This window comes from Helianthus annuus, chromosome 7 (genome assembly GCF_002127325.2).
Source record: "Helianthus annuus cultivar XRQ/B chromosome 7, HanXRQr2.0-SUNRISE, whole genome shotgun sequence".
Taxonomy (NCBI): Eukaryota; Viridiplantae; Streptophyta; class Magnoliopsida; order Asterales; family Asteraceae; genus Helianthus; species Helianthus annuus.
This window is the reverse complement of record NC_035439.2, coordinates 146,268,688-146,291,567: the sequence shown is the minus strand read 5'-3', so window position 1 is coordinate 146,291,567 and position 22,880 is coordinate 146,268,688. Positions and strand designations below refer to the sequence as shown.

At 37.3% G+C, this 22,880-nt stretch overlaps 1 protein-coding gene and 1 long non-coding RNA gene across 4 annotated transcripts; one reads left to right on the top strand and one right to left on the bottom strand.

Moving 5' to 3' along the window:
* The first annotated feature begins 4,873 nt into the window (after positions 1-4,873).
* On the top strand, positions 4,874-7,997 carry LOC110869167. 3 transcript variants are annotated; one of them, XR_004863006.1, is made up of 7 exons: positions 4,874-5,025; positions 5,449-5,522; positions 5,674-5,812; positions 5,964-6,058; positions 6,133-6,737; positions 7,323-7,475; positions 7,570-7,992. It is a non-coding gene; the product is annotated as an uncharacterized LOC110869167 (long non-coding RNA). The 3 variants fall into 3 exon arrangements; XR_002552972.2 differs by having other exon boundaries at positions 6,133-7,475; positions 7,570-7,997; XR_002552971.2 differs by having other exon boundaries at positions 5,959-6,058; positions 6,133-7,475; positions 7,570-7,997.
* A 6,559-nt stretch (positions 7,998-14,556) lies between these two features.
* LOC110869168 (CSC1-like protein RXW8) lies at positions 14,557-22,374 on the bottom strand. Its single transcript, XM_035975089.1, has 10 exons — positions 22,071-22,374; positions 21,359-21,502; positions 21,233-21,296; positions 20,463-20,672; positions 19,488-19,664; positions 17,798-18,100; positions 16,682-16,957; positions 15,444-15,719; positions 15,145-15,378; positions 14,557-14,775 (listed from the first exon to the last, which is right to left on the bottom strand). The coding sequence occupies exons 1-10, from the start codon at positions 22,352-22,354 to the stop codon at positions 14,557-14,559; spliced, it is 2,187 nt and encodes a 728-aa protein (XP_035830982.1). The 5' UTR covers positions 22,355-22,374.
* Between the last annotated feature and the right edge of the window lie 506 nt (positions 22,375-22,880).

The following is a 22,880-nucleotide window of genomic DNA, read 5'->3' as shown; positions in this document are numbered from 1 at the left end:
GGAAACATTGGGTAAATAACTTAATCGGTTTTGGTTATTGCCTGGAGGGCAATGGGGGTGATTAGTTGATAGCGCTATTAGGTGGGAAACCTCACACCGGGCCGTAAGGACGGACGTGAACTAATTATCTGGATAGGGCTATGGTTGTTAGAGGCACACTCCTCGGATACATATGGGCACTCTCCCTAGGGTATCTAACGAAGGCAACATAGCAAACGATCGTTAAGGGGTACCCACTCCCCGGATACACATGGGCACACTCCCTAGGGTATCTAACATGAGCAACATCGTAACGCAACATTAAATCACATTAACATACATATGGTAACATAACTTGTTAACAAAATCTTGAACTCACCAGCGTAGTCTGACACACTTGTTTACATGCTTGTAGGTAATTATTGAAGGAACTTGGGAACTTGCCGTCTGATGCTGCTGGAGTGGTTATGGTCATGATAAACAATTACATTGATTTGGTTTTGATACATTTATACATTTATACTTTTATGCTTCCGCTCAATACTTTGGTTTTGGTTTAACTTTTCAAACGATATATTTCTCTCAATTGGGTATTTCAATACATTATAACTTGTGTTTAATATGATTGGTGGCTCTTTGTTGGATCGTTGCACCTCCAATAGGGACATACCCTAGGTGGTAATTTGGGGGTGTGACAGAAACCGCATGCCGCTTATAATTGGATAATGTAGTCGCTTTTTGTTGCATATGTGGCTGATCTCACGTGTGAGTTAGTGGAAGTTGGTGAGATCATTCTGGCATGTGCTGAAATGAAAGGACATTTGCACTGCCCGAGGCATTAAATGCACTGTAGCAAGGAGTGTAAAGGTCTCTCTTGTCAGGCGCGTGGCGGCCACGCGCGCGTGGTAACCGTCAGCGGAATCGGCGCTTGACACGTGGTGTCGCGTAATTCGCTCTTTTTGAACGTGATGATTCAGTTTCTCCCTCCGCATTAATTGCGATGGGTATATAAGGGGAAACCGTTCGTGGTTTCCTCTCACTCGTTCAAAAATTTGAAAATTTTTCCGGTGAGAGAAAGTTCCATTGTCTTCTCCGATCAATTGTTTGAAGTTGCCGGTGAGGTTTTCTGAGTTTTTTCGAACTCATTTTTCTTCTTTCTTACATTCTGTTACATGGCTGAACCATCAAGTCCACACAATGTGGAGGGTGAGAACCCTGAACAGCCGGTAGTGGCGGCTGACGAAGACGAAGATGATGACGTTGATGTTGCCGGTGGTGGGCTACCGGTGTTGAAGTGGTCAAAGAGTGGTTTTAAAAACCTGATGACCACTATTCAAATGGCCGACGACTGGGAGGCTACTTACCCACAAGAGGGGGACACCGGTGCCGATGCTCCGGCCGGTTATATTACAATGTGGGCCGATTTTTTCACCAAAGGCAACCTTCGGTTGCCGGTGACGGTGTTTGTTGCGGAAGTTTTGGAGAACTGTCATCTCCATATCTCGCAACTTAGTCCATTTGGGATGTTCCGAATTAGGAAGTTTGAGTATACCTTCCGTGCTCATGGGCTGCCCATTACTGTTGAGAATTTCCAGCGGTTTTATTAGTTGACGGTAAACACCGGTTTTTTCTCTTTTACTCAACGTCACGGTAGTTTGAAGTTGATGACACCCCCTAAGGGTGTGACTGGTTGGAAGAAGAAGTTCTTCTTTGTTAAAGCCTGTGCGGTATATGCCAATATGACATTCCGGGATGTCAATATTTGTGTCACTGATGAGGACATTCCTATTGCCACCGCGAAGACTGTGGACTGGTTCTCTAGGCTGCGGCCTATTGAACTCAAGAAGTTAGACAACAACCAGCTGTGGGTGTTGCGGATGATGCTTACTAGGCCGGACAGGAAGGCAAGGCCCGTTTTGCGGGAAAAGAGTGGTGGTAAGCCTGTTACTCTTTATTGTTTTCCTTGCTTCATTATCCTTATAGTAATATGCATGCATGTGTTATATCAGTGGATGCGGTCGGCTTGTGGAGGATGTTTGAGCCCGATTTCGAGGGCCGAGTTGAGTTAATTCCGGTTGGGTTACGGGAAGGTTTTAATCTGGAAATATTTAGCAACTTCCGCGTACCCAAGCGTGATGTGCTGCAGGCACCCGTGCCAGAAGGTGCAAAAGGTATTTTCTAAGTTGTATTTGTTTTCCCAGTTTACCTTCGTAATTTGTTTGTTGATTTCTCCCATGCAGCTATTCTTGGGGACTTGGGAAAGTTTGAAAAGCGCATCCCCAAGAAGTACGTAGAGAAGAAGCAGGTGAAGAAAACCACGCGGGGTCGTGGTAAGGGGAGGGCTGAAGGCTCAGTTGTCCTTCCTTCGGTGTCTCAGGCCGCAGGTACCTATCGATCCAGTTATCGCAGATATACCGATTATGTGGTAGTATCTGATACCCTTGAGGGTTTGGGTGTTCTAGGTAGCGGTGCGGCTGCAGGTGGAACTGCTACAGGTCCCCCCCCCCCGTTGTTGGGGAGAAGAGAGAACCAGAGCAAAAGGCTGCTGGTGGTGGTGAACCGAAACGTCGGAGGTTGCAGTCGAAAAGGGCTGCTCCCGTGCAAAAGAAACCTGCGGTTGCTGCTGGTGAGTTTAACTTTCTGCATTGTTTTGCATGCACAATCTGTTGTATTAATAGTTATTGCTCTTTGCATTGCAGAATCACAAGATGCGGGTTTTTCGTTCTTTGATTTTCCTGCAGGGGTGCCAAAGGAGCCTGAGGTGCCACAGGAGCCTGAGGTGCCAAAGGAGCCTGCGGCACCTTTTGATGTGACTCCTGATCCCACCGTGCAGGTGGAGAAGACGAGTGACCATTACCCTTATCAAAACCCCCATTAGCTAACAACCTACTTATGTCCATGCGGGAACGCATCGACACAGTGGTTGAATCCAATCTGTCCAGTGATGGAGGAGGACTTACCTGGAATATTAGAACGGTAGAGTGATGCGGCATAACATCACATCGGGTGTATGAAAACGGAAGTATTCACAGCGATGCGGCCTCGCACCGCGTCCAGTGAACACTTCTATCAATACAAGGAAGCTGGATAACAGCAACAGTTACCACAGGCGACGATGCGGCTAGCACCGCATCTCGCGTATTTCTTGATCACAAGCAAGAGACGCGATAACATCAGATGTTACCGCAGGAAGCGATGCGGTCCGCGCCGCATCCTATACGCCCAACAAGTGGGACTGACACACCAGTGCAAGTAGCGCCAATGACAGTCATCTGTCAGGGCTACGTAAGTAACAGACTGACGTGGCGTAACCTCCACACCCGACAAGCCTGACACACCTGCAAAGGTGCAGCACGTCGTCAGTCTGTCCATCATCCTCCTCCTTCACTCCTCGGCTATAAATACTAACCCCAAACCAGGTTTGAGGTATCTCTTCACAACTCTCTCACTACTACTACTATCATACTTTGCTTCCCAAGCAGATTACTGATTCTCACGCCGGAGAGTGGTAACAAGGAGCACCCCCCACCCCATCCTCCTTGTTATGAGTCACGGTTTGTTTCCTTGTGCAGGAGATCAACCCACCGGTGATCCAGTCAACGATCCTCGGGAAGAAAGGATTAACCCTTCTTGACAAGATCAGTGAGTTAACCCTGCCCGGTTAACCATTGTTTCATCAATAATATAAAAGACACATATACTACCAAGATCCGTTAAGTTATATCTAAATTACAACACATACGTACAACGAAGTTAATATTTAATGTTTTTTTTACAGGATGTTCAGATTTCAAATGGGGCTTCAAACTTTCTAATTAGCCAGAATTATACAGGTGATTTTTCGCCGACTGACCTGCGAGGATTTAGGAAGCTTGCAAAGCCCCTGTAACGAATATAAGTGAAAATTTGATCTTGAATTTCAATTTCCCTTTTGTTTTTAATTTTCCAACACTAGAACTGTGATAAAATGGATGATTTATTTTTGAAGAAAACAGAGTGTTGTGCAGGGGTTAGAAAATAGAGTGTTGTGCAGGGGTTAGATTTAGGGCAAATTGGAGGCAGAGAGAAAGGAGGTAGAAGAAGTGGGGATGTTGTGGTAACCCGCTCTGCAACCCAGATTCGCAACCCATAACAGTCAAGAGGTAGAGATAAAGGAGATGAGGGAGCTAGGGTTTGGTTTTGAAGATGGTGGCTGCTTCAGTCGAGAGAAGGGAAATGACTGAATCAGTCAAGAGCTAGGGGTCCCTGTATTTATTTATAGAGAAAATGACCAAATTGCCCTTGAAGAAAAGGACAAAACATAAGGATTTAATTTGAGGAATTTGAGCTGATTTCACTTATGGACTAAAATGGCAACAAAACTGAAACCACAGTGACCCAGATGTAAAAGGTTTGAGATTTGGACTAAAGTGGCAAAACTGCCCAAACCTCAGAGACCAAAATGGCAGTTTACTCGTTGAAAAATAATTAGTTAATTTTTTTCTTGTTAAGTTAGTTGACGATGGTAGTATAGGAGGAATTGCAATTAATAATAATAATAATAATAATAATAATAATAATAATAATAATAATAGTAATAATCAAGTTTTTTTTATAGTTTTATTAAATTCGCTTAAATTTTTTTCTAACTATAAAATTAAATAATTAACGTTTCATGTATTGTTATAAAATTTGATATAAATATAAAAATAAAATAACATAAATGGACTCAGTATATATGTTACTAAGGGATTTATATTATATAATACTCTAATTTGCAACATGTTTATGCTTTAATAGGTTGTAAGTTGTGCTTCAAGTGTTTCGTCTGTTATGTTGTGTTGTACCATCTGCTTAAGCCATTTTCTTCATGCTTTTTGAGGCCACCTTGCTTCTGCCTTTCCACAAACCACCGTTCATTATATCGTACAGAGATGTTTAGAGAGAGAAACATATAGAGGGAGAGAGAGAGCGCGGCGCGGCCGTAGGGTTCCGGCAACTGCAACCAGACCACAGATCGTCGGCCACCAGAAATTACACATTCGAAGCTCGCGATTCACTGTACAGGTTCGTAACCTTGATTTGTTCTTTCCACCGAATTAGTTAGGGTTTTTGTTCGTATTTCTGCAATCAGTCAATCCATACGAGGCATTCTTCTTCTTTGGTTTGTATTTTTGTTTGCACCCATTGAGTAGGTTAGGGTTTTCAAATAATCGTATTGACCCCTCATGTTGTGGTCGATTGTGAGTCACAGACTGAGCTTCACTGTCTAAGTTCTTAAAGGCAAGGTACGCGATTTGTGTTTTTCCTGTGCGTCGAGGGTTTTAATTAACGTCTAAGGGTTTTTGATTATCTCATATTTCTGTGAAACTGATGTGGGTTTTTAGTTTGATTTGTGGATTGGATGTGATTGGGAGATGTCAACTGGTATATATAATTTTTTTTGTAAAAGTTAGCTGGTATATATATAAGTTAGCTGGTATCTTACAGGTCAAGGATGAAGTGGTTACAAGTAATATAAGCATGGTACAAGTTTGATTTTTAAAGGATTCGACCACCTGAAGGTAACCATTGTATCATTCTTGATAATATGTTGATGATAAACTGCGTTTTAAATAAGAATTGTGTTTATGTAATCTTTTATGTTCTTAAGCATATATAATTTTTCATTTTTAGGATTTATTTTTTAAGTTGTTATGTTTAACTCATATTCAGAGCGCATCAACACTATAGACCGTCACAACATCACTGGTCGTAGATTGGAGCGGTTTCTCAACTCATCGTCGGTTGTGTCGCCAATGCCGTTAGTAAAACCTGCACCGCTCCGATTGCTCGCCTCATTATACTCTTTCGGGTATCGTTTCGTTGATTTGTTATTGTTTATGTGTATGTTCAATTTTATTTGATGAAACACGTGTGGTATATGTTGAGATTGGATCCGAATAATTGTTTTAGCCATCTGATAGAACTACGTTGAAATCTTGATTTATCATGATCTAGGGCAGTTGCGGCAAGTATGATGTTCGCATTATGATACGTATATGCAAGTTGTCATTGCCTTTGGGTATCAGGTTAAAAAAAGTTCATCTCGGCGCTCCAGGTGACTTTTGTTTTGCACCATTTCTTTTATGTGGATATAAGGTTTGAATTATATAGCCAAAAAATTTGTCACAGTTCTATCGGAAAAAGGTATGATCGGCAAATGGAGTTGATGCGGTGAAAAACATGACGACGGCTGTAGTATGTTGTTACAGACTTACAGCGGTGTGGTGCTTGAATCGGGTGATAAAGGTGGTCAATTTACAATGCCAAACGCCAACATATGTCTGCCATAAAAGTGCAGCGAATGAGACAACATTGTCATGGATCCTATCCTAAGCTGGTTTCGGAGGCAAATGCTGGTAAATGGGGGCAGCAGCATCCCGGTTTGTTTGTGCCTGCGTGTGAGGTGCTTTGGGGCTGCAAATGGTCATGGACTAACATTGGATAGTAGGGTTGACGACTAGAGAACAGCAAATGTACAACATCGAGGTGCAATAAGGTACAGTCTTGAGATCGTTACGGGTCGAATTGTGAGTACTGGTGCAACAGCAAGGGGGGATCTTTGGCAGCTGTGTGGGAGTGTTTTGGGGCTGCTAACGGTTTCTGAACAACCATTATAAGTGATGGTAGCGGCCGCGAGAAAAGATCATAAACAGCTCAAGTGACTTGGGGTACGTATCGGGGGCTAGGGGCCGAATCATGGTGTGCAAACTGTGAATTCGTAAAGTATTTTAAGGGTACGTAAAGTAGGGATGCGTAATTTGGTCCGAACTGAAAATAACCAAGACAAACCCGAAAAAAACCCGACACCGAACCGAACCGTATCATGTAAATACCGAGATTGGTTCTTATATTTCTCCTTCATTCGGGTTCGGGTCAGGTCGGGTTGGTCCAAAATGCCAAAAGAACACCGAAAATACCATATAATAGGATGGGGCTGCTGGGCTATGGCACATCTGTGATTTTGTTTTCTTAATTATAACTAACCTAAATTACCTAATTGCTTAGTATATAATGGCAGAATCACTATCTCCATTATTCATTTGAATTAATAGGAATTGACTTACTATCTATTGAATTGTTTGGCTGCTCTTGTGTGTAATTCATCATCTAACGGGTCCGTTTACTAGCTACATACTAATCATCATTTACAAACTGATGGTATCATAAAGTTTGCATTTTTTTCACCAACTTATCATGTTTTCAATAAATTGTAAATTGTAATCCTTGGCGTTTTATTGATGTATATATTTAGATGGACGATTTAACACTCTGATTGTAGGGGAAACCAGACATAATAAATTAGTGAAACATGAAATCAGGTACGGTTCTCCTACCCTAAAACCATGGAACCGAACTGATGGAGAACCGGAAACGATGTATTAAAACGGGTATTATTTTCGGGTAGCAAGTTATATTGACTTCGGGTATCGGGCCGGGTCGGTTCTTGGCATTTGCTCACCCCTAATGTAAAGGTTAGTTCCATACCCTGTTTTATTCTTTTAAATATCTAGAAGCTTATCAATGAAAACTGACTAAGTGTTTGAAACTGTTTTATTCTTTGTGCAGAAAGTAGCAAAAACTTAGTTCATGCTAACATCGCTTAAACTTTAAAGTGACCAAAACTGCAAATTTTGCGTCAGAGAAGGTGGAGGTGCAGGTGCGGGTGATAACTTGGTGTATTCTCTACTAACAACAATTCCGTATTCTTGATTTTAGTTTGGTATCAAGATGCACGATGGTCGCAACAACGAAGCCCAGTGAGTAGAACCGGCCGCAACGCGCCGGGTGCTACTTCTAGTTATTCCTTAATTTACATGTACATATCCCTTCCTTTTCAATTACTAAAAATGTTGTGAAAATGCTAAGCAGGAAACAGGTAAAATTTGGCACTAGAAACACGCTTAGGGATCTACATTGCATTTTATGTGATAACTTAACAAGAACTATGTTCCCGTTAATTATTTATATATTCTTTTGCATAGCAATTAGAGGATATACATTGCATTTTATGTGATAACTTAACAAGAACTATGTTCCCGTTAATTATCTATATATTCTTTTGCATAGCAATTATCTTTATTTATTTATTTTTTGTTAAGGAAAAACATTGCAGACACTAGATCCATATTTTAAATCTTCTATAAATCTTCTATAATATAAGGGGAATTGAACTCATCCCAACTAGAGGTCTCATTTACAGTCCTATCTTTGAATATTCCCCCACTAGTCCTACCTTTCATCTATTTTTTCTACACCGGTCCCCCGTTAAAAAAAACTTAACGGAGTTAAGCTTTTTTTCAGATTACAAACAGATTTTTTAGGGTTTTTGATCAGAACGATGATAAAAGTCCATTGATGTAAAACTTACCTTGAAATGGTGCTCCAAATGACTTGATTTTTGTTAATTGGAAATTTAAACACACGAATAGAAGCGCCGTTTTCATCGTTTGGAGCACCGTTTCGAGGTAAGTTGTACATCAATAGACTCGTATCGTCGTTCTGATCAAAAGCCTTAAAAAAGCTGTTTGTAATTTGGAAAAAAATAACTCCGTTAAGTTTTTTTAACGGGGGACCGATGTAGAAAAAATAAGTGAAAGGTGAGACTGGTGGGGGGAATATTTAAAGGTGGGACTGTGAATGGCCAAAGACCTCTAGTTGGGATTATTACAAGCCAATTCTCCATAATATAAAGGGTTATTAGATTTTATCACCTCCAACTATTTGTCATTGGTCGCTGCCACCCCTAACTAACACTTTGACGCCCGACACCTCCAACTTAACAGTTAGCGTGTTCTGGCACCGCACTATTAACTGAGCACTAACCCGTTAGGTTTTTGTGCCTAAATGTCAACCCCTTTCCTACATTGATATAATTACGTGGCACCACCTCCACCAACCGCCTGCCACCGTCACCTTCACCTAATTAAACTCATTTTATATGCCGTTACCCCTAAATTAGACTCATTTTATATCAATATGGTTCTTAACCTCACCGACACACTCTCTCAACAACTGCGCGTCACAAGAATTCAGCAACACCCTCTACATAAACTGCACCGATCTACCAACACTCAACGATCGTTGAAGGTAAAATTGCGTTTGAAGTTTCGGAGGCCAGAGCGGAGTATAGCGCTGGATCTATGAAGATCTACGCGACGGTGAAGTTGCCGGAGATGATGAAGGAGGTGAATCATGTGTGGCAGGTTGGTGGTGTGGTTGTGGAAGGTGTGCAGGTGAAGCATGAGTTTCTGCCAGAGAATTTGAGTGCGAAGGGGAAGTTGCGGTTGCGTGTGGTGGTGGAAGTGGTGGTAGTCCTGCCGGTGCTCCGAGTATTAGCCCTGACCATAAGTCGTGATGATCGTCCACACCATCAACCGTAACCGGTTTTCTTCCAGCACCCTTATTCACTTTTCAGATATGAGGATGTGTATAGAGAGAGGGAGAGAGAGAAACTAAGGGAGGGAGAGATAGAGAGATGTAGGGGGTGGCAGAAGGAAAGGGAAGAAGTAGATATGAGAATATATATTAATTACAATTAAAATATAGATTTGTTTAAAAAATAATTGGCCACCTCAGCATCACCTCATAAAAACAAGCCACATCATCAAAAATTGGCCACGTAGGATAAAAAACTAACTGAGTTAGTGTTTGGTTAATGACGGGGTGCCAGAACACACTAAATGTTAAGTTCAGGGTGTCGGGCGTCAAAGTGTTAGTTGAGGGTGGGAGCGGCCAATGGCCAATAGTTAGGGATGATAAAATCCAATAACCCTAATATAAAACTTCGAAGATAAGGGTTGGCCCATATGTGATCCAAACGAGGGATTGCAATAGGTCGGGTTTAGGACGTGTTTAGGTAATCCCAACCCCAAACCAGGTTAGATAAACTTATCCCAAACCCGTCTCAAAACCCGTCAGGTTTCTAGCGGGTTAATACCTATTGGGTATCGTGTATACCCGTGGGTTTCGGGTAAACCCGTTAATTTAAAAAGCTTACTCATTGGGTATACCTGACCCAAAACTCATCGTATCAGGTAACATTACTAATCGGTTAAATTTAGTATTATCACTATTTGAATGTATTAAATAACTACAATGTATACGGAATAAAATACCTATATGTATAAAAAAATGGATGTATCATATAGATGCATACTAGGTTATCTACCCATGTGATACACGGTTTAAACAATTTAAGTTGCTGAAGGCATAAAAATTTCCTTGTATACAACATTTGTTGTATGATTTAAAGCTTTCTCTTATCTGTCTAAAATTAGTAATTTTACACCAAAAGTTGCCTTCATACAGGATAAAAACATGTATGTAGTAGTAAACGCAATGTACAAAATGTGAATCTAAAATTCTACACAAAAAGTAGGTTTACCAAAAAGAGTATTATTCAACCCGTATATATTAACATACTAAGGCTCGTCCAATATCTAACCTTCTTGTGATGGTGATTTACCTGAAAACACGATTTAAACAATGTTAGCTTTTTTTTTAAAATCAAAATGCAACTCATTTATTCCCCAGCCATTCCCCTATAGCAAGGAGCTAAAAGAGATTCGATAAACATTTTATAGCATAAAAATGACATACATTTTGATTGGACGAAGGTTAGAGCCCAAGGATGAGATTCCTCTTTCACCCACACTCGAGCAGAAAGATTATCCCAAATGATTTTGACCTCCTCAGATACCAAGCCCCGTTATCCTCCAACACTTCGACTTTTTCAATATCCAGATTGCCATTTTCACAGGATGCTCTCATTTCATTAATGGTTCTCCCAAACTTCCTGCAAATTTTGGAGAAAACTGTGGCGTTCCAGAGATTTTTCGGGATCCATCTGACCGACAACCAAAGCGTATAACCAAACTATACGCTGATACTCCAATTCTTACCCATCCCACACTTCCTGTTTGTCATACCACTTCTTCCACATATCCTTCTTCTCTACCAAGCACCAGACAATACCTTTTTCGTCCGAAAACGTCATCAAAATCCTAAGACCTCTCGGATGTCTAGCCCCAGTTCTTTCCATTCCCGGATAGACTAGAGACCCGTCGAGCCCATTAAGGGTATAAAGGCCCCCCACCTCCCCCAATAAGGACCTTCAACTCCAAAGCTACATTGGAGGACTAACAAAGTCCTCTTCGATGATGATTGAGTGGATCTCTTTGACTTTAGCCTGTTTACCAATCAACACTTCCTTAGACCATGTGTAGTGGGACATTTTTTTAAAAAAAATTCAAAAAAAAAAAACGCCCGAAAACGCCCAACGCACCATTACATGGGGCGTTATTTTTAAAAATTTTTGAAAAAAATTGTGAACGGCGTTTTATATAAAACGCTCAAGAACAATTGCTTTAGTCTGACATGTTTGACTTGATGGGGCATTTACCTTGCTTTAGTCTGACATTTTTTGACAAGTGTAAAGTTTCTTTCTTTATTTTTTTTTTATTTTTGCATGTGGCCAATGGGATTTCTCCAATGTTTGACTAGCCTGTTTGCTTTATTTATTTTTTTTTTCAAATGATTGAATGGGGGTTATTGGCATAATGCCCCACTACGCCACTTTTGCTATAATGCCCCAACGCTGACTAGGATGCCACATGTCGGATAATGCCCCATGGTAGGGGCATTATACCAACTTACAACTACACATGGTCTTAAAGGGCGCCTTATCTAAAGTCACATGCCTCTCATTATCTCCGTTCCCAACTTATTGTTTTCTTAACAGTGCTCAACCGACTTCTCTACTATGCTTTTGATCCCCACATCCGCTTCCTCTTATTCCATTCCTTAACGTTTACCCCAATCACTGCTCCATCGATCAGGATCGTGTGACTAAACAATGTTTTCAAATCTGAGAAAATCAAATTTTTTTCCTACCACATCCAGCTTCTTCGGAAGAAATGCATCAATCATATTGGGGAATCTCTCGAACACCTTACATAATTTGTCACTATCACATGATGTCAGAAGAGAAGATTTGAGATGAAAAAAGTTGTTGCATTTCCGATCCTCTCGTCTCTCCGAGCGACCATAGCCTCCCACATCTTATGTCCTCGACTCTTGTATCTAGAACACGCCGGTTCATCTACCCCATTGTTCCTAATACTGTCTTGCTCCTCATTATTTCTACGCCTTAGTTCATCGATGTTGTCAAAGAAATCTTCATACAAGGTTCTATGGTTGTATCTCCCCGTCACGCCGACCCTCCTTGCACCCCTGTTCTCCTGCTCACCATCGTTGTAGTTTTAGATGTGTTGATTGTATGTGTTTTAAGTTTGAATATATATACGTAAGTATATAATATTTGTGTGTGGTAACGACATAGACAAATTTACCCATCGTGCAAGGACACATGTCGCGTCCTAGTGGCTTCTTATCATTTAAATGTTAATTCACCCCATAATACACACGTGTGTGTAAATCAAGAATGTATTGTTAACCTAAGAAAGTGAAGAGTAACTTGTTTTTTTTTAAATTTTATATGTTGAGTATCAACAAATACTTGACATGTATATCTCACTTGTGTGTTTCACGGACAATTTTTGCACTTGTGCATAAAGGACAATCAATGAAATCGTCATGTGTACTAGGCGCACAACCTATTGTATTCGTGTGTCAAAGGCCGCCATAGTTTTTCTTTTAAACCGAAGAGGCTTTTGGTTCCAGCTGGTCAGATCAACCTTTGTCTTTTCTTAACTGGATATCTACCTAAAATATGTTGAGTTGAAATTCTAAAGCCTGTCATGAGTCAAATCCATTATATCTTGCAAAAGAGACAATACGTTAGTAAAGTATCATCGGATATTCTATATGGACAAAAAAATGCTTCACACTAATCTTTTGACACTGACTGAATGTGGATAATCTTATTCTTACCTACACACTCTCACTCACACTCATACATACATTGTTCTCCAAATGGATCATCAACCCTAGACCAAAGTTAACTTAGAAAAAATGTTATTATTATTCAAAAAGTTAGGTAATCTAGTTATGGAACCATCACTTGATAGTTGATATAAATAACACCAAAATCACATTTCATCTCCTATGCCATCTACAACAAATTGCGAGTCTGGTGTTTCTATTGCTGGCTATATATCTTAGTCATCACTGGCTTTGCATCAACATGTCTACCCACCATTTACGCGGTTGGCGACTTGATAATCTTTGTAATTGTCAAGTGTTTTTGTATGTTTTGTATATCATTGATCTTGTACAAAGAAAATATATAGATATAGTCCTATATTGTAGTAACATACGAAGATGAGATTTTAAAATGACTTCTAATAACAATAATTGATATAAATAAATACTATAATGAGTGAGTTATGATAGATGAAGAATTATGTCTAATAGATCTTCATGGTGTAAATATAATAAATTAACATCTACTAATTTTGTTAATTTTAGGCTAAGTGTTATAGTTTCACTTTTTTACACTGCCGTTCCCAAAGTGTTCGTCACATTTTTTTTCTTCACCTTTTATGTATAATGGTTTCACTATCCACCACCTATTAAAATAATATTTAAATTGAATAAAGTAAAAGACAATAATAAAAAGTCAACACGTGTTGCTCTCTATTGGCCACATGCCAACTTCCACTTCCTCCACACCGTGAGAGGGCTGGCGCCCGATGCCCTTAACGCCATTCACGCCCCACACAGAGCGCTTTATCATGCATTTATGCCTTCAACGCCCAAAATCGTTGCAATGTGGCAAGGGCGTTACACCATAACAAATGGCTTTAAGGAAAGTGCAAGTAAATTATAGACCAATGAACCTGTCTTCACCTTACACAATTTTATATTGTAATAAAAACATACTTGACATTTGACAAATATGAATAAAACTCAACTCTGAAACAAAATTCATATTCAAAATTTGATTTCCATCATTGCTGTTTACAATCCAAAATACCTGGTTCAACTCATGGCCTTGAACTGTTAAACAAAAACCAATGTGAATATGAATTTAATAACCTTATATTACATACAATATACAATTCGAGTTCATCATAATTAATCACAAGGACATTTCTATTAAATTCTCGTTACACAATATGATATTATGATGTTCAAGAAGCAAAACCGTCTATTCTATTTTGTGTTATACGTATTGTAGCATACTAGGATTGTATATTTACATTCCAATGTTCCAGGAGAACCACCATTATCTGTACAAGGATTTCGTAAAGGACTTTAAACCTCGGCTTCAAGATGGATGTTGGTTGATGCACCCGCTCAACTCTCATGACTGGAAATTAAATCGCAGATATAAAGATAACGTTACTCATTCGCACTTTAATAAACAATCTACTTGTAACTTAGAGGGGATACTTTCAATCTTTTACTAATAAACGGGTCTATTATCTCTGACGGGTCAAATGGGTAACGTGGAATACATTGACTTCAAAACTATATACTAATTATCTAAAATTATTTTTTTTGGTTAAGTGTTAATCCAACATGTACCAATAAGTTACCCATTTTGATCTATTAACCAACCTGCGTGACCCACCCATTTTCAACGTCTAATTAGCAATAGCAAACAAGGAACCCAAACCTGGTCTCGCCTTCTTTACGTCTTGTGACTACCATAGGATCGTCGTTATGAATTTCGTACTCAGGTGAAAGCAGATCAGTTGGATGATTACCAGAAAATACTCCAACGTTATTATATGATGATAGTAACCGTGAAAGAATCTCTTCAAGCTTTCCAGAATGCTCATCATGCCGGTCCATCTCAATAAGATCCTACAACAAATCATATGATGACATTAGTACATAACCGGGCTTAACGTCTAGGCCCAGTAAATATAGTTGGCCTAACTAACTCCCTTCACCGAACCATTGGGTGTCAGCCCAATGGCCACCAGCCCGCATTCTAACCCGGAGGTGGCGGGTTCGAGTCTTGCTCGTTCCCAATGCCCTTACGGTAGCGGATTTACCCCCAGACTCAGGCTTGCTGGGTGGCGGTCTGCAAGGTGGGATCACCTCGGCGGTTGGGACCGTGGAATATCCCCCCCCCCCCCCCCCACCGACAACAAGACCTGATACCCTTGTAGCAACATCACACATCAAGTAAAGAGATAGAGAGATAGAGAGTCTTGAGGCAATGTATACCTGTACAGCTTTATTTGTAAAAAGTGGTAAAAACTTATGGCGGCAATACAAGTTGAAAAGCAAAGTGAAGATTATGAGTATCAACGCAAAGCCGGATGCAGTGCCAAAGTTTTTCATTCCAAAGATGATTGAAGCTATTGTTTGCATGACTACTAAAGAGAAGACCGCGGCATTATGTGCAACAGGCCAATAATTTCCATTTGTATTATATCTCGTAATATAAACATTCAAGATCTGCAAGAACCAAGTAGCTCATCAGCTTAGCCATTGCGCATATAAAGTAATAATGAAATGCAAACCTGATTTCTATATACAAAATAGGCGAAGAAGTAGTAGACGAGAAGAAAAGGTAATATCAAAGGCGCCAAAATGGCAAATGTGAATCCGAGAAGCGTAAACAAAAGAGTCCGTGGAACTTCAGTGTGATAAGGGAAAGTGTAAAGATCACCATAGCCTTCTTTTCTCATAAGAACAAATTGACAAAACCAATTGACTATAAGAACAAATGGTTGCATCAATTCGTATGCGAGACTTGCCCAACCAGTTGTCATAATGTAGGTCATAAAAAAGGGTGCCTGCAAAACAATACACAATTACCACAAAGCTCATCCAAGAGTGAGCGTACCTATGCTTGGACCAACTGGACCTAGGGCTGTTCATGAGCCGAGCCGAGCCGAGCCAGGCCAAGCTCGGGCTCGGCTCGATTATAAACTGAGCTGGCTCGGCTTGGATTTGAAACCGAGCTGAAAATCTAAGCTCGGGCTCGGCTTGGTTTTAAACCGAGCTAGCTCGGCTCGGCTTAGTTTGGCTCAATTTTATAAAAAAAAAAACTAATATATACCTCTTAAAATTTAATAGTCTAAAATATTATTCAATAATTTAAAAGAATATATTCAAAATAAGTTCAACCTAATACAATTCAAACCAAAATCAAGTTTAACAACGCAAAATAAGTTTTAATTTCAATAAAATACAATATTAGTTCATTAGTATGGTAATCAATCTTCAAATATGCCATAAATATCAAATTACAAACCTATATACATGTAAATAATAATCAGTTTTTTTGTAGTATATTATAATGTAAATAAAATTAAAACTTATTATAAGTAAAATAATTCGAGCTAAACCGAGCTGAGCTACAAAGCGAGCCGAACCGAGCCAACTCGGCTCATTACGAGCCGAGCCGAGCTAGGCTCACTTTCTAACCGAGCCGAGCCCGGCTCGGCTCACTTTTAAACCGAGCCAAATCGAGCGAGCTTTTTCCGAGCTAAATCCGAGCGAGCTCCGAGCCGCGAGCTTTTTGAACAACCCTAACTGGACCAGTGGCGGACCCAGGTTGTTTTTTCCAGTGGGTTCCTTTTGGTAGATTCTCAAATTTCATATGCCCGAACATAAAGGTTCTCAATAATAATCCAAACCGAGTGGGTTCCTGGGAACCAGTCTTTACATACTGGATCCGCTCCTGAACCGGACAAAAGCAAATGGACTAGAAAAAAGCCCAGTTTACAAAGTGAGCAAAGGAAAGAAACTTCACCTGACCAGGAACTAAATTGCCAAGAAGGATAGCCATGTCTTTTAAACCAGAAACAGTAAGTAAACGCATACGGTCCCACCAAGTACCTGTGAAAAGGTTGTACAAAAATATATTCCAAAAAAAGAAGATGATAGCTTTGCAGCATGCACTCTTTTTTCTCCCACTACGCGAAACGGCTCCTTCAAGTGTAGCAAACATCAGCATCACAGGTGGCACGAGCAAAACGAAAAACGTCAGCACCAGACTTGGTAGATACCCGGATATGATATTTGCATACTTCCTGCAATATTCAATAGACTGTTTCTATCAAGTATGCTAAATGTATTTAAGGTAATCCTCAAGGATGTAAACAAGCCAAACCGCTCGTCAGTTTAGTCGGGTTCAAATCACACAAGCTCAAAACAAGCCCAGCATAAACGAGTTTGAGCCTGAGCTCGAGCCTAATTCGAGCTCATTTTAAAAAAACGAGCTAGAACCCAAGCTTAACATACTGCGCCGGAACGAGGCTGGTGAGCCTAAACGAGCTTGTTATTTGTATAATTTTTTTTTATGCGAATTTTTTTTTTAAAGAAAAATATCATTCCACACGAAAAAAGAGCAATTACAAAGCAATGGCAGGTAGTCGGGCAACAAGTTGCGCCGCCACCCCGTTTTGTATAAATAATATGATTGTATTTTATTTAACAAATCTTATTATATGTGTAAAACTATAATTAGAAAAATACATAAATAAGTATATCTGTATATGTGTGTGTGTGTATATGTGTATACACACACACACATGCATATAAGTAAATTGAATATTAAATAAATGGAAAACAAGCCAAGCCCAAGCAAACTCGAGCTCGATCTCTCTTAAACTAAACGAATCAAGCGCTTAGGCTTGTTTACACACCTAGCAATATGTCAGCGTTTATAAGCCTCACATGAGCAAAAATTTATCATGGTCAGACTTACTAACACATCATCATTATGGCCCACTGATTACCTTAAAGTTAAAATTCTAAAACTATGCTAACTTTCTATGAAATAATCCCAACATTTATCATACACATATAGAAGACCTTAAAAAACAAATAATGTTTCATCTGTACACACAAATTACAGGAAGTCGACAAACCTTTCTGATACTCCTTTGAGGAACGGAAAAGTGCTCTCCAACAGAGCAATATTACAAAGACCTTGAACTAATGTTGTAGGTAACAAAAACCACACGCTGAAGAGAATAGTGCCGATAAAGACTAACGTCTTACGGATCCAAAGATATCTATACGGTATACAAAGGTTAGCCCAATAAACATCGTGCGGTTCTGGAGCAAAATCTGAGACCCATAACATAGGATCTTTTGACTGGATGGTGTGTGATGCCACCATAGCAGCGTATCGGGTCCTAAAAAACACAAATGCTGCTGCACATTCCTGTATTAAGACCGACAAATCTTTAGAATCAGAAGAACCAACATCAGAAATAACAACAACAACAGCAACAATAATAATAATAATAATAATAATAATAATAATAATAATAATAATAATAATAATAATAATAATAATAATAATAATAATAATAATAATAATAATAATAATAATAATAATAATAATAATAATAATAATAATAATAATAATAATAATAATAATAATAATAATAATAATAATAATAATAATAATAATAATAATAATAATAATAATAATAATAATAATAATAATAATAATAATAATAATAATAATAATAATAATAATAATAATAATAATAATAATAATAATAATAATAATAATAATAATAATAATAATAATAATAATAATAATAATAATAATAATAATAATAATAATAATAATAATAATAATAATAATAATAATAATAATAATAATAATAATAATAATAATAATAATAATAATAATAATAATAATAATAATAATAATAATAATAATAATAATAATAATAATAATAATAATAATAATAATAATAATAATAATAATAATAATAATAATAATAATAATAATAATAATAATAATAATAATAATAATAATAATAATAATAATAATAATAATAATAATAATAATAATAATAATAATAATAATAATAATAATAATAATAATAATAATAATAATAATAATAATAATAATAATAATAATAATAATAATAATAATAATAATAATAATAATAATAATAATAATAATAATAATAATAATAATAATAATAATAATAATAATAATAATAATAATAATAATAATAATAATAATAATAATAATAATAATAATAATAATAATAATAATAATAATAATAATAATAATAATAATAATAATAATAATAATAATATAATAATAATAATAATAATAATAATAATAATAATAATAATAATAATAATAATAATAATAATAATAATAATAATAATAATAATAATAATAATAATAATAATAATAATAATAATAATAATAATAATAATAATAATAATAATAATAATAATAATAATAATAATAATAATAATAATAATAATAATAATAATAATAATAATAATAATAATAATAATAATAATAATAATAATAATAATAATAATAATAATAATAATAATAATAATAATAATAATAATAATAATAATAATAATAATAATAATAATAATAATAATAATAATAATAATAATAATAATAATAATAATAATAATAATAATAATAATAATAATAATAATAATAATAATAATAATAATAATAATAATAATAATAATAATAATAATAATAATAATAATAATAATAATAATAATAATAATAATAATAATAATAATAATAATAATAAGAGACAAAAAGTCCTGACCTGACCCTTCATATCTGATTTATGCTTATGTTTATGTTTCTTGAAAGCAGTTTCTGTTTCAGCAGCAACTATTTTCAAAGGGTTTGTAGGTGGGAGAGCCTCCAAAGTTATTGGTTGTACATATTGGTTTATAGGAGTACTCTCTTTAAGCACATTATATATCTTTTCTGTTTCCGTCTGGTGAAAATCAACATATGTAAGTGTTAAATATCTGATTGATTACTCAAGAAACTAATGTGTGAACTTGATTTCAAAAGCGCGATCCACACCAGGCGCTTAAGTCCCAAAAGCCAAGGCACCCAAGGAAATAAAAAACCAAGGCAGTGGCGGACTTAGAGTGTAAATATGGGTAGCACGGGCAACTCCTCAACCATGGGCGGATCTTAGTGGAGCCGTGGCAGGGCCACGGCCCTGGCAAGTTTTTCGGCCGTAGTGCTAATTTTCCGCATTTCGATCGAAATTTTGTATATATACTATGTTCGGCCCTGGCAAGTTTTTCGGCCGTAGTGCTAATTTTAGTGTCCGTGTCTTTCAGCCCTGGCAGGTTCAACGGGCAAGATCCGCCACTCCCGTCTCTGTAGTGTAAAAATACCCCTTAACTCCATTTCCGTAGTGTAAAAATACCCTTCAACTCTGTTTCTGTTATATAAAGGATACCCCTGATCATAAAAAAAAATTAGGATATCCCTAACTTTTTGGGCTAGTTCCGCCACTGAACCAAGGCATTTAGGTCCCCAAAGCCAAGGCGGGAGTCATGAAGCGAGAGTTTCATGTACAATCGGTGTTCTCTATGCACAACGAGAAGTTGCATCTCTCTCATCTCTTTTACATAACAACCTAACTTTGACCAATTTTTACCTAGATGTGCATGAGGCGCCGGCTCAAGGCCTGGGGAGTTTTTCCAGATCGCCTCGCCTCGCGTCTTAGGAGACCCTTATGAAATCAAGTGTGTGAATACTAACAACATATGCTTACCATTAATTTCTGGATAGCACCAGATTGATAAACCATTTGGTGTGCAAGATAACTCACATTATACCAACTGGTGAAGTGTTTACTAACAACTTCACTATATGATTCTCCTGGAGACCATGGGATACCCCGGACAAGAACTGTGTAGTGACTTGGTTTTCTTGGAAACCTAATTGCTTGTTCTAACCTCATTCTTGCAACATTCTTGAACTCCTATCACACGAAACCTCTTTGATTATGTGACAAAACATGTGTGAAGCATAGGATCTCTTTGTCTAATGTTTATTTATTTATTTTTATCAAAGATTATCAACTGATCTAATTTTTTGCATCAACTATCCTCATCATTAGACAAACTAAAGTAGATGTAAAATAAAATGATTGTAAACAACTATAGGTGTCAATGAGACGAGCTGCTTGTGAGATACTCGAGATCGGCTCACTAAAAGCTCAAAACCAGCCAAGCTTAAACGAGCTCGAGCCTGAGCTGTTTGTTTAATAAACGAGTTGGAGCGTAAGTTTGACTAGGCTCTAATAACTCTATAGCCTATTATTTTTATTTAATAAATATTTTAATTTTATATAATAATAACTGCTTTATATAGAACTAAAATCATAAGTACTGCAAATAACTTAATTACCTATGTTTGTAAGTAAAATAATTAAATATTAAACAAGCCATGCTCGAGCTTTACAAATTATTATTAAGCTTGAGCCCGGGACAATAATATATGAAACGAATTTGAAGAAAACGATGACGTTCACATCCTTACAATGTATAGAAGAACATAAGCAGAGACAGATATGACATAGAGCGAGAAGAAATGCGCCCAAAGCCTGAGAAAAAAGAAGGTAAGAATCAATGGAGACCAAGGAACAATGGTTTTCATCAAGCATACCCTGTAGAACCTTCTGGAACATTCCTAATAGTAAATATGTCCATCTGTGTTTCTGGAGACGTCTGATCTATCGCTTGCCCAAACAAGTTCACAGGAAGGACAATAAATATGCAAAGAACAGCTGCAACGGAAAAAATCCGTATGCTACACCAAACATAACAAGAAATAACAATGCTGTTAATGATAAGTAATGTGAGATATGATTTTGTATGCTTGATTAATGATTGTTCCACTTAAGTCATTTAAACTTTTTTTGAGGGGTGTTACGACACAAGTTTCATTTTCGTTTCAATGCTCTGAAAAAATAATAACCTGACCTACAAGATATAGTTTAGTTACATATCCTGACATGGTGTGTCAGTTGTGTAAAATAGACGTGACATGCCCATTTGTGTAAAATCATGGTGTGGTCAATTAACAAGTAGACCATTTATGCCACATGTCAATTTTACACAACTGACACGCCACCTAAACATTTACAAAAATGTTTACCATGTACAACATGTAGGTAATGCAAGTCGGGTGTCAACTTATATAAAAAAAGAACACGGAAATGATACTTGTGGGGTTAAACCTGTTCGAAAGTTTAAATACCCTACATGGAACAATCGTGCAACTTGGTTCGGATAGTATTGTATTGAATTGTATTGATCTGATGCTCTAAAAGACAAAAAACAAACAAGAAAACTAGTGTAGTGAGTTAGTATCTCACCAGAAAACGATGAGCCTAATAAACACGAGTCCATCTATACCCCCGCAGGCACATATATCATCGTCAGATGCTTCCCATGCCTTAACTAACCAGCCAGCAGATGGGATAAGTCTGTCAAAAAAGTAATATTGGCTCTTTTGGCCTGGCTGAAGCTGTGCGAGCCTCTGCCCGAAATAAACTTTCAAATTATACGGTTGTTTTCTCAATATTGAATATAGCGAGAAAAACCCGATACAAATCACAATATTGAAACCAGCAGATGTCAGTAAGGCTGGTAAGATCATTTCTGACTCCTATTTTTCTTCTTCCAACAAATATATTAACATGAAATATAAAGTTCTGCTTCTTCAAAAATGGTTCACACCTGACAAGAAATTAGAATATTATAAGGAAAAGTGTTGTCAAGCCAACCCTAAGCAACAAAAAGACTACCTGTTTTGACCTGTTACCCAACCCATCTGACTTGCCCGTTAGGCGGAATTCCAACACCGTACCATGTATCTTGAATATACATCTCACACCCATTAAGGTACCATTACTTGTTACTCATCCCAAATGTTTAAAGTTTCGGGACTCTAATTTTGTTAGGACGCTTACAAGACATAGTAAGGGGAAGAACATAGCCAGGATAAATGGTTATCAGCAATTTTCAACAAAAATCATACACAAATTCCCAAATAATATGTAATAAGTTAATATTTAGAATAAACGAGCCCACACAAATTTTATATTATTATTTTTATATATAATAGGCCTAGTATTTATTTAATATCAGCGAGCCGAGCTTTGGCTCATTTAAGTTATCAAAGC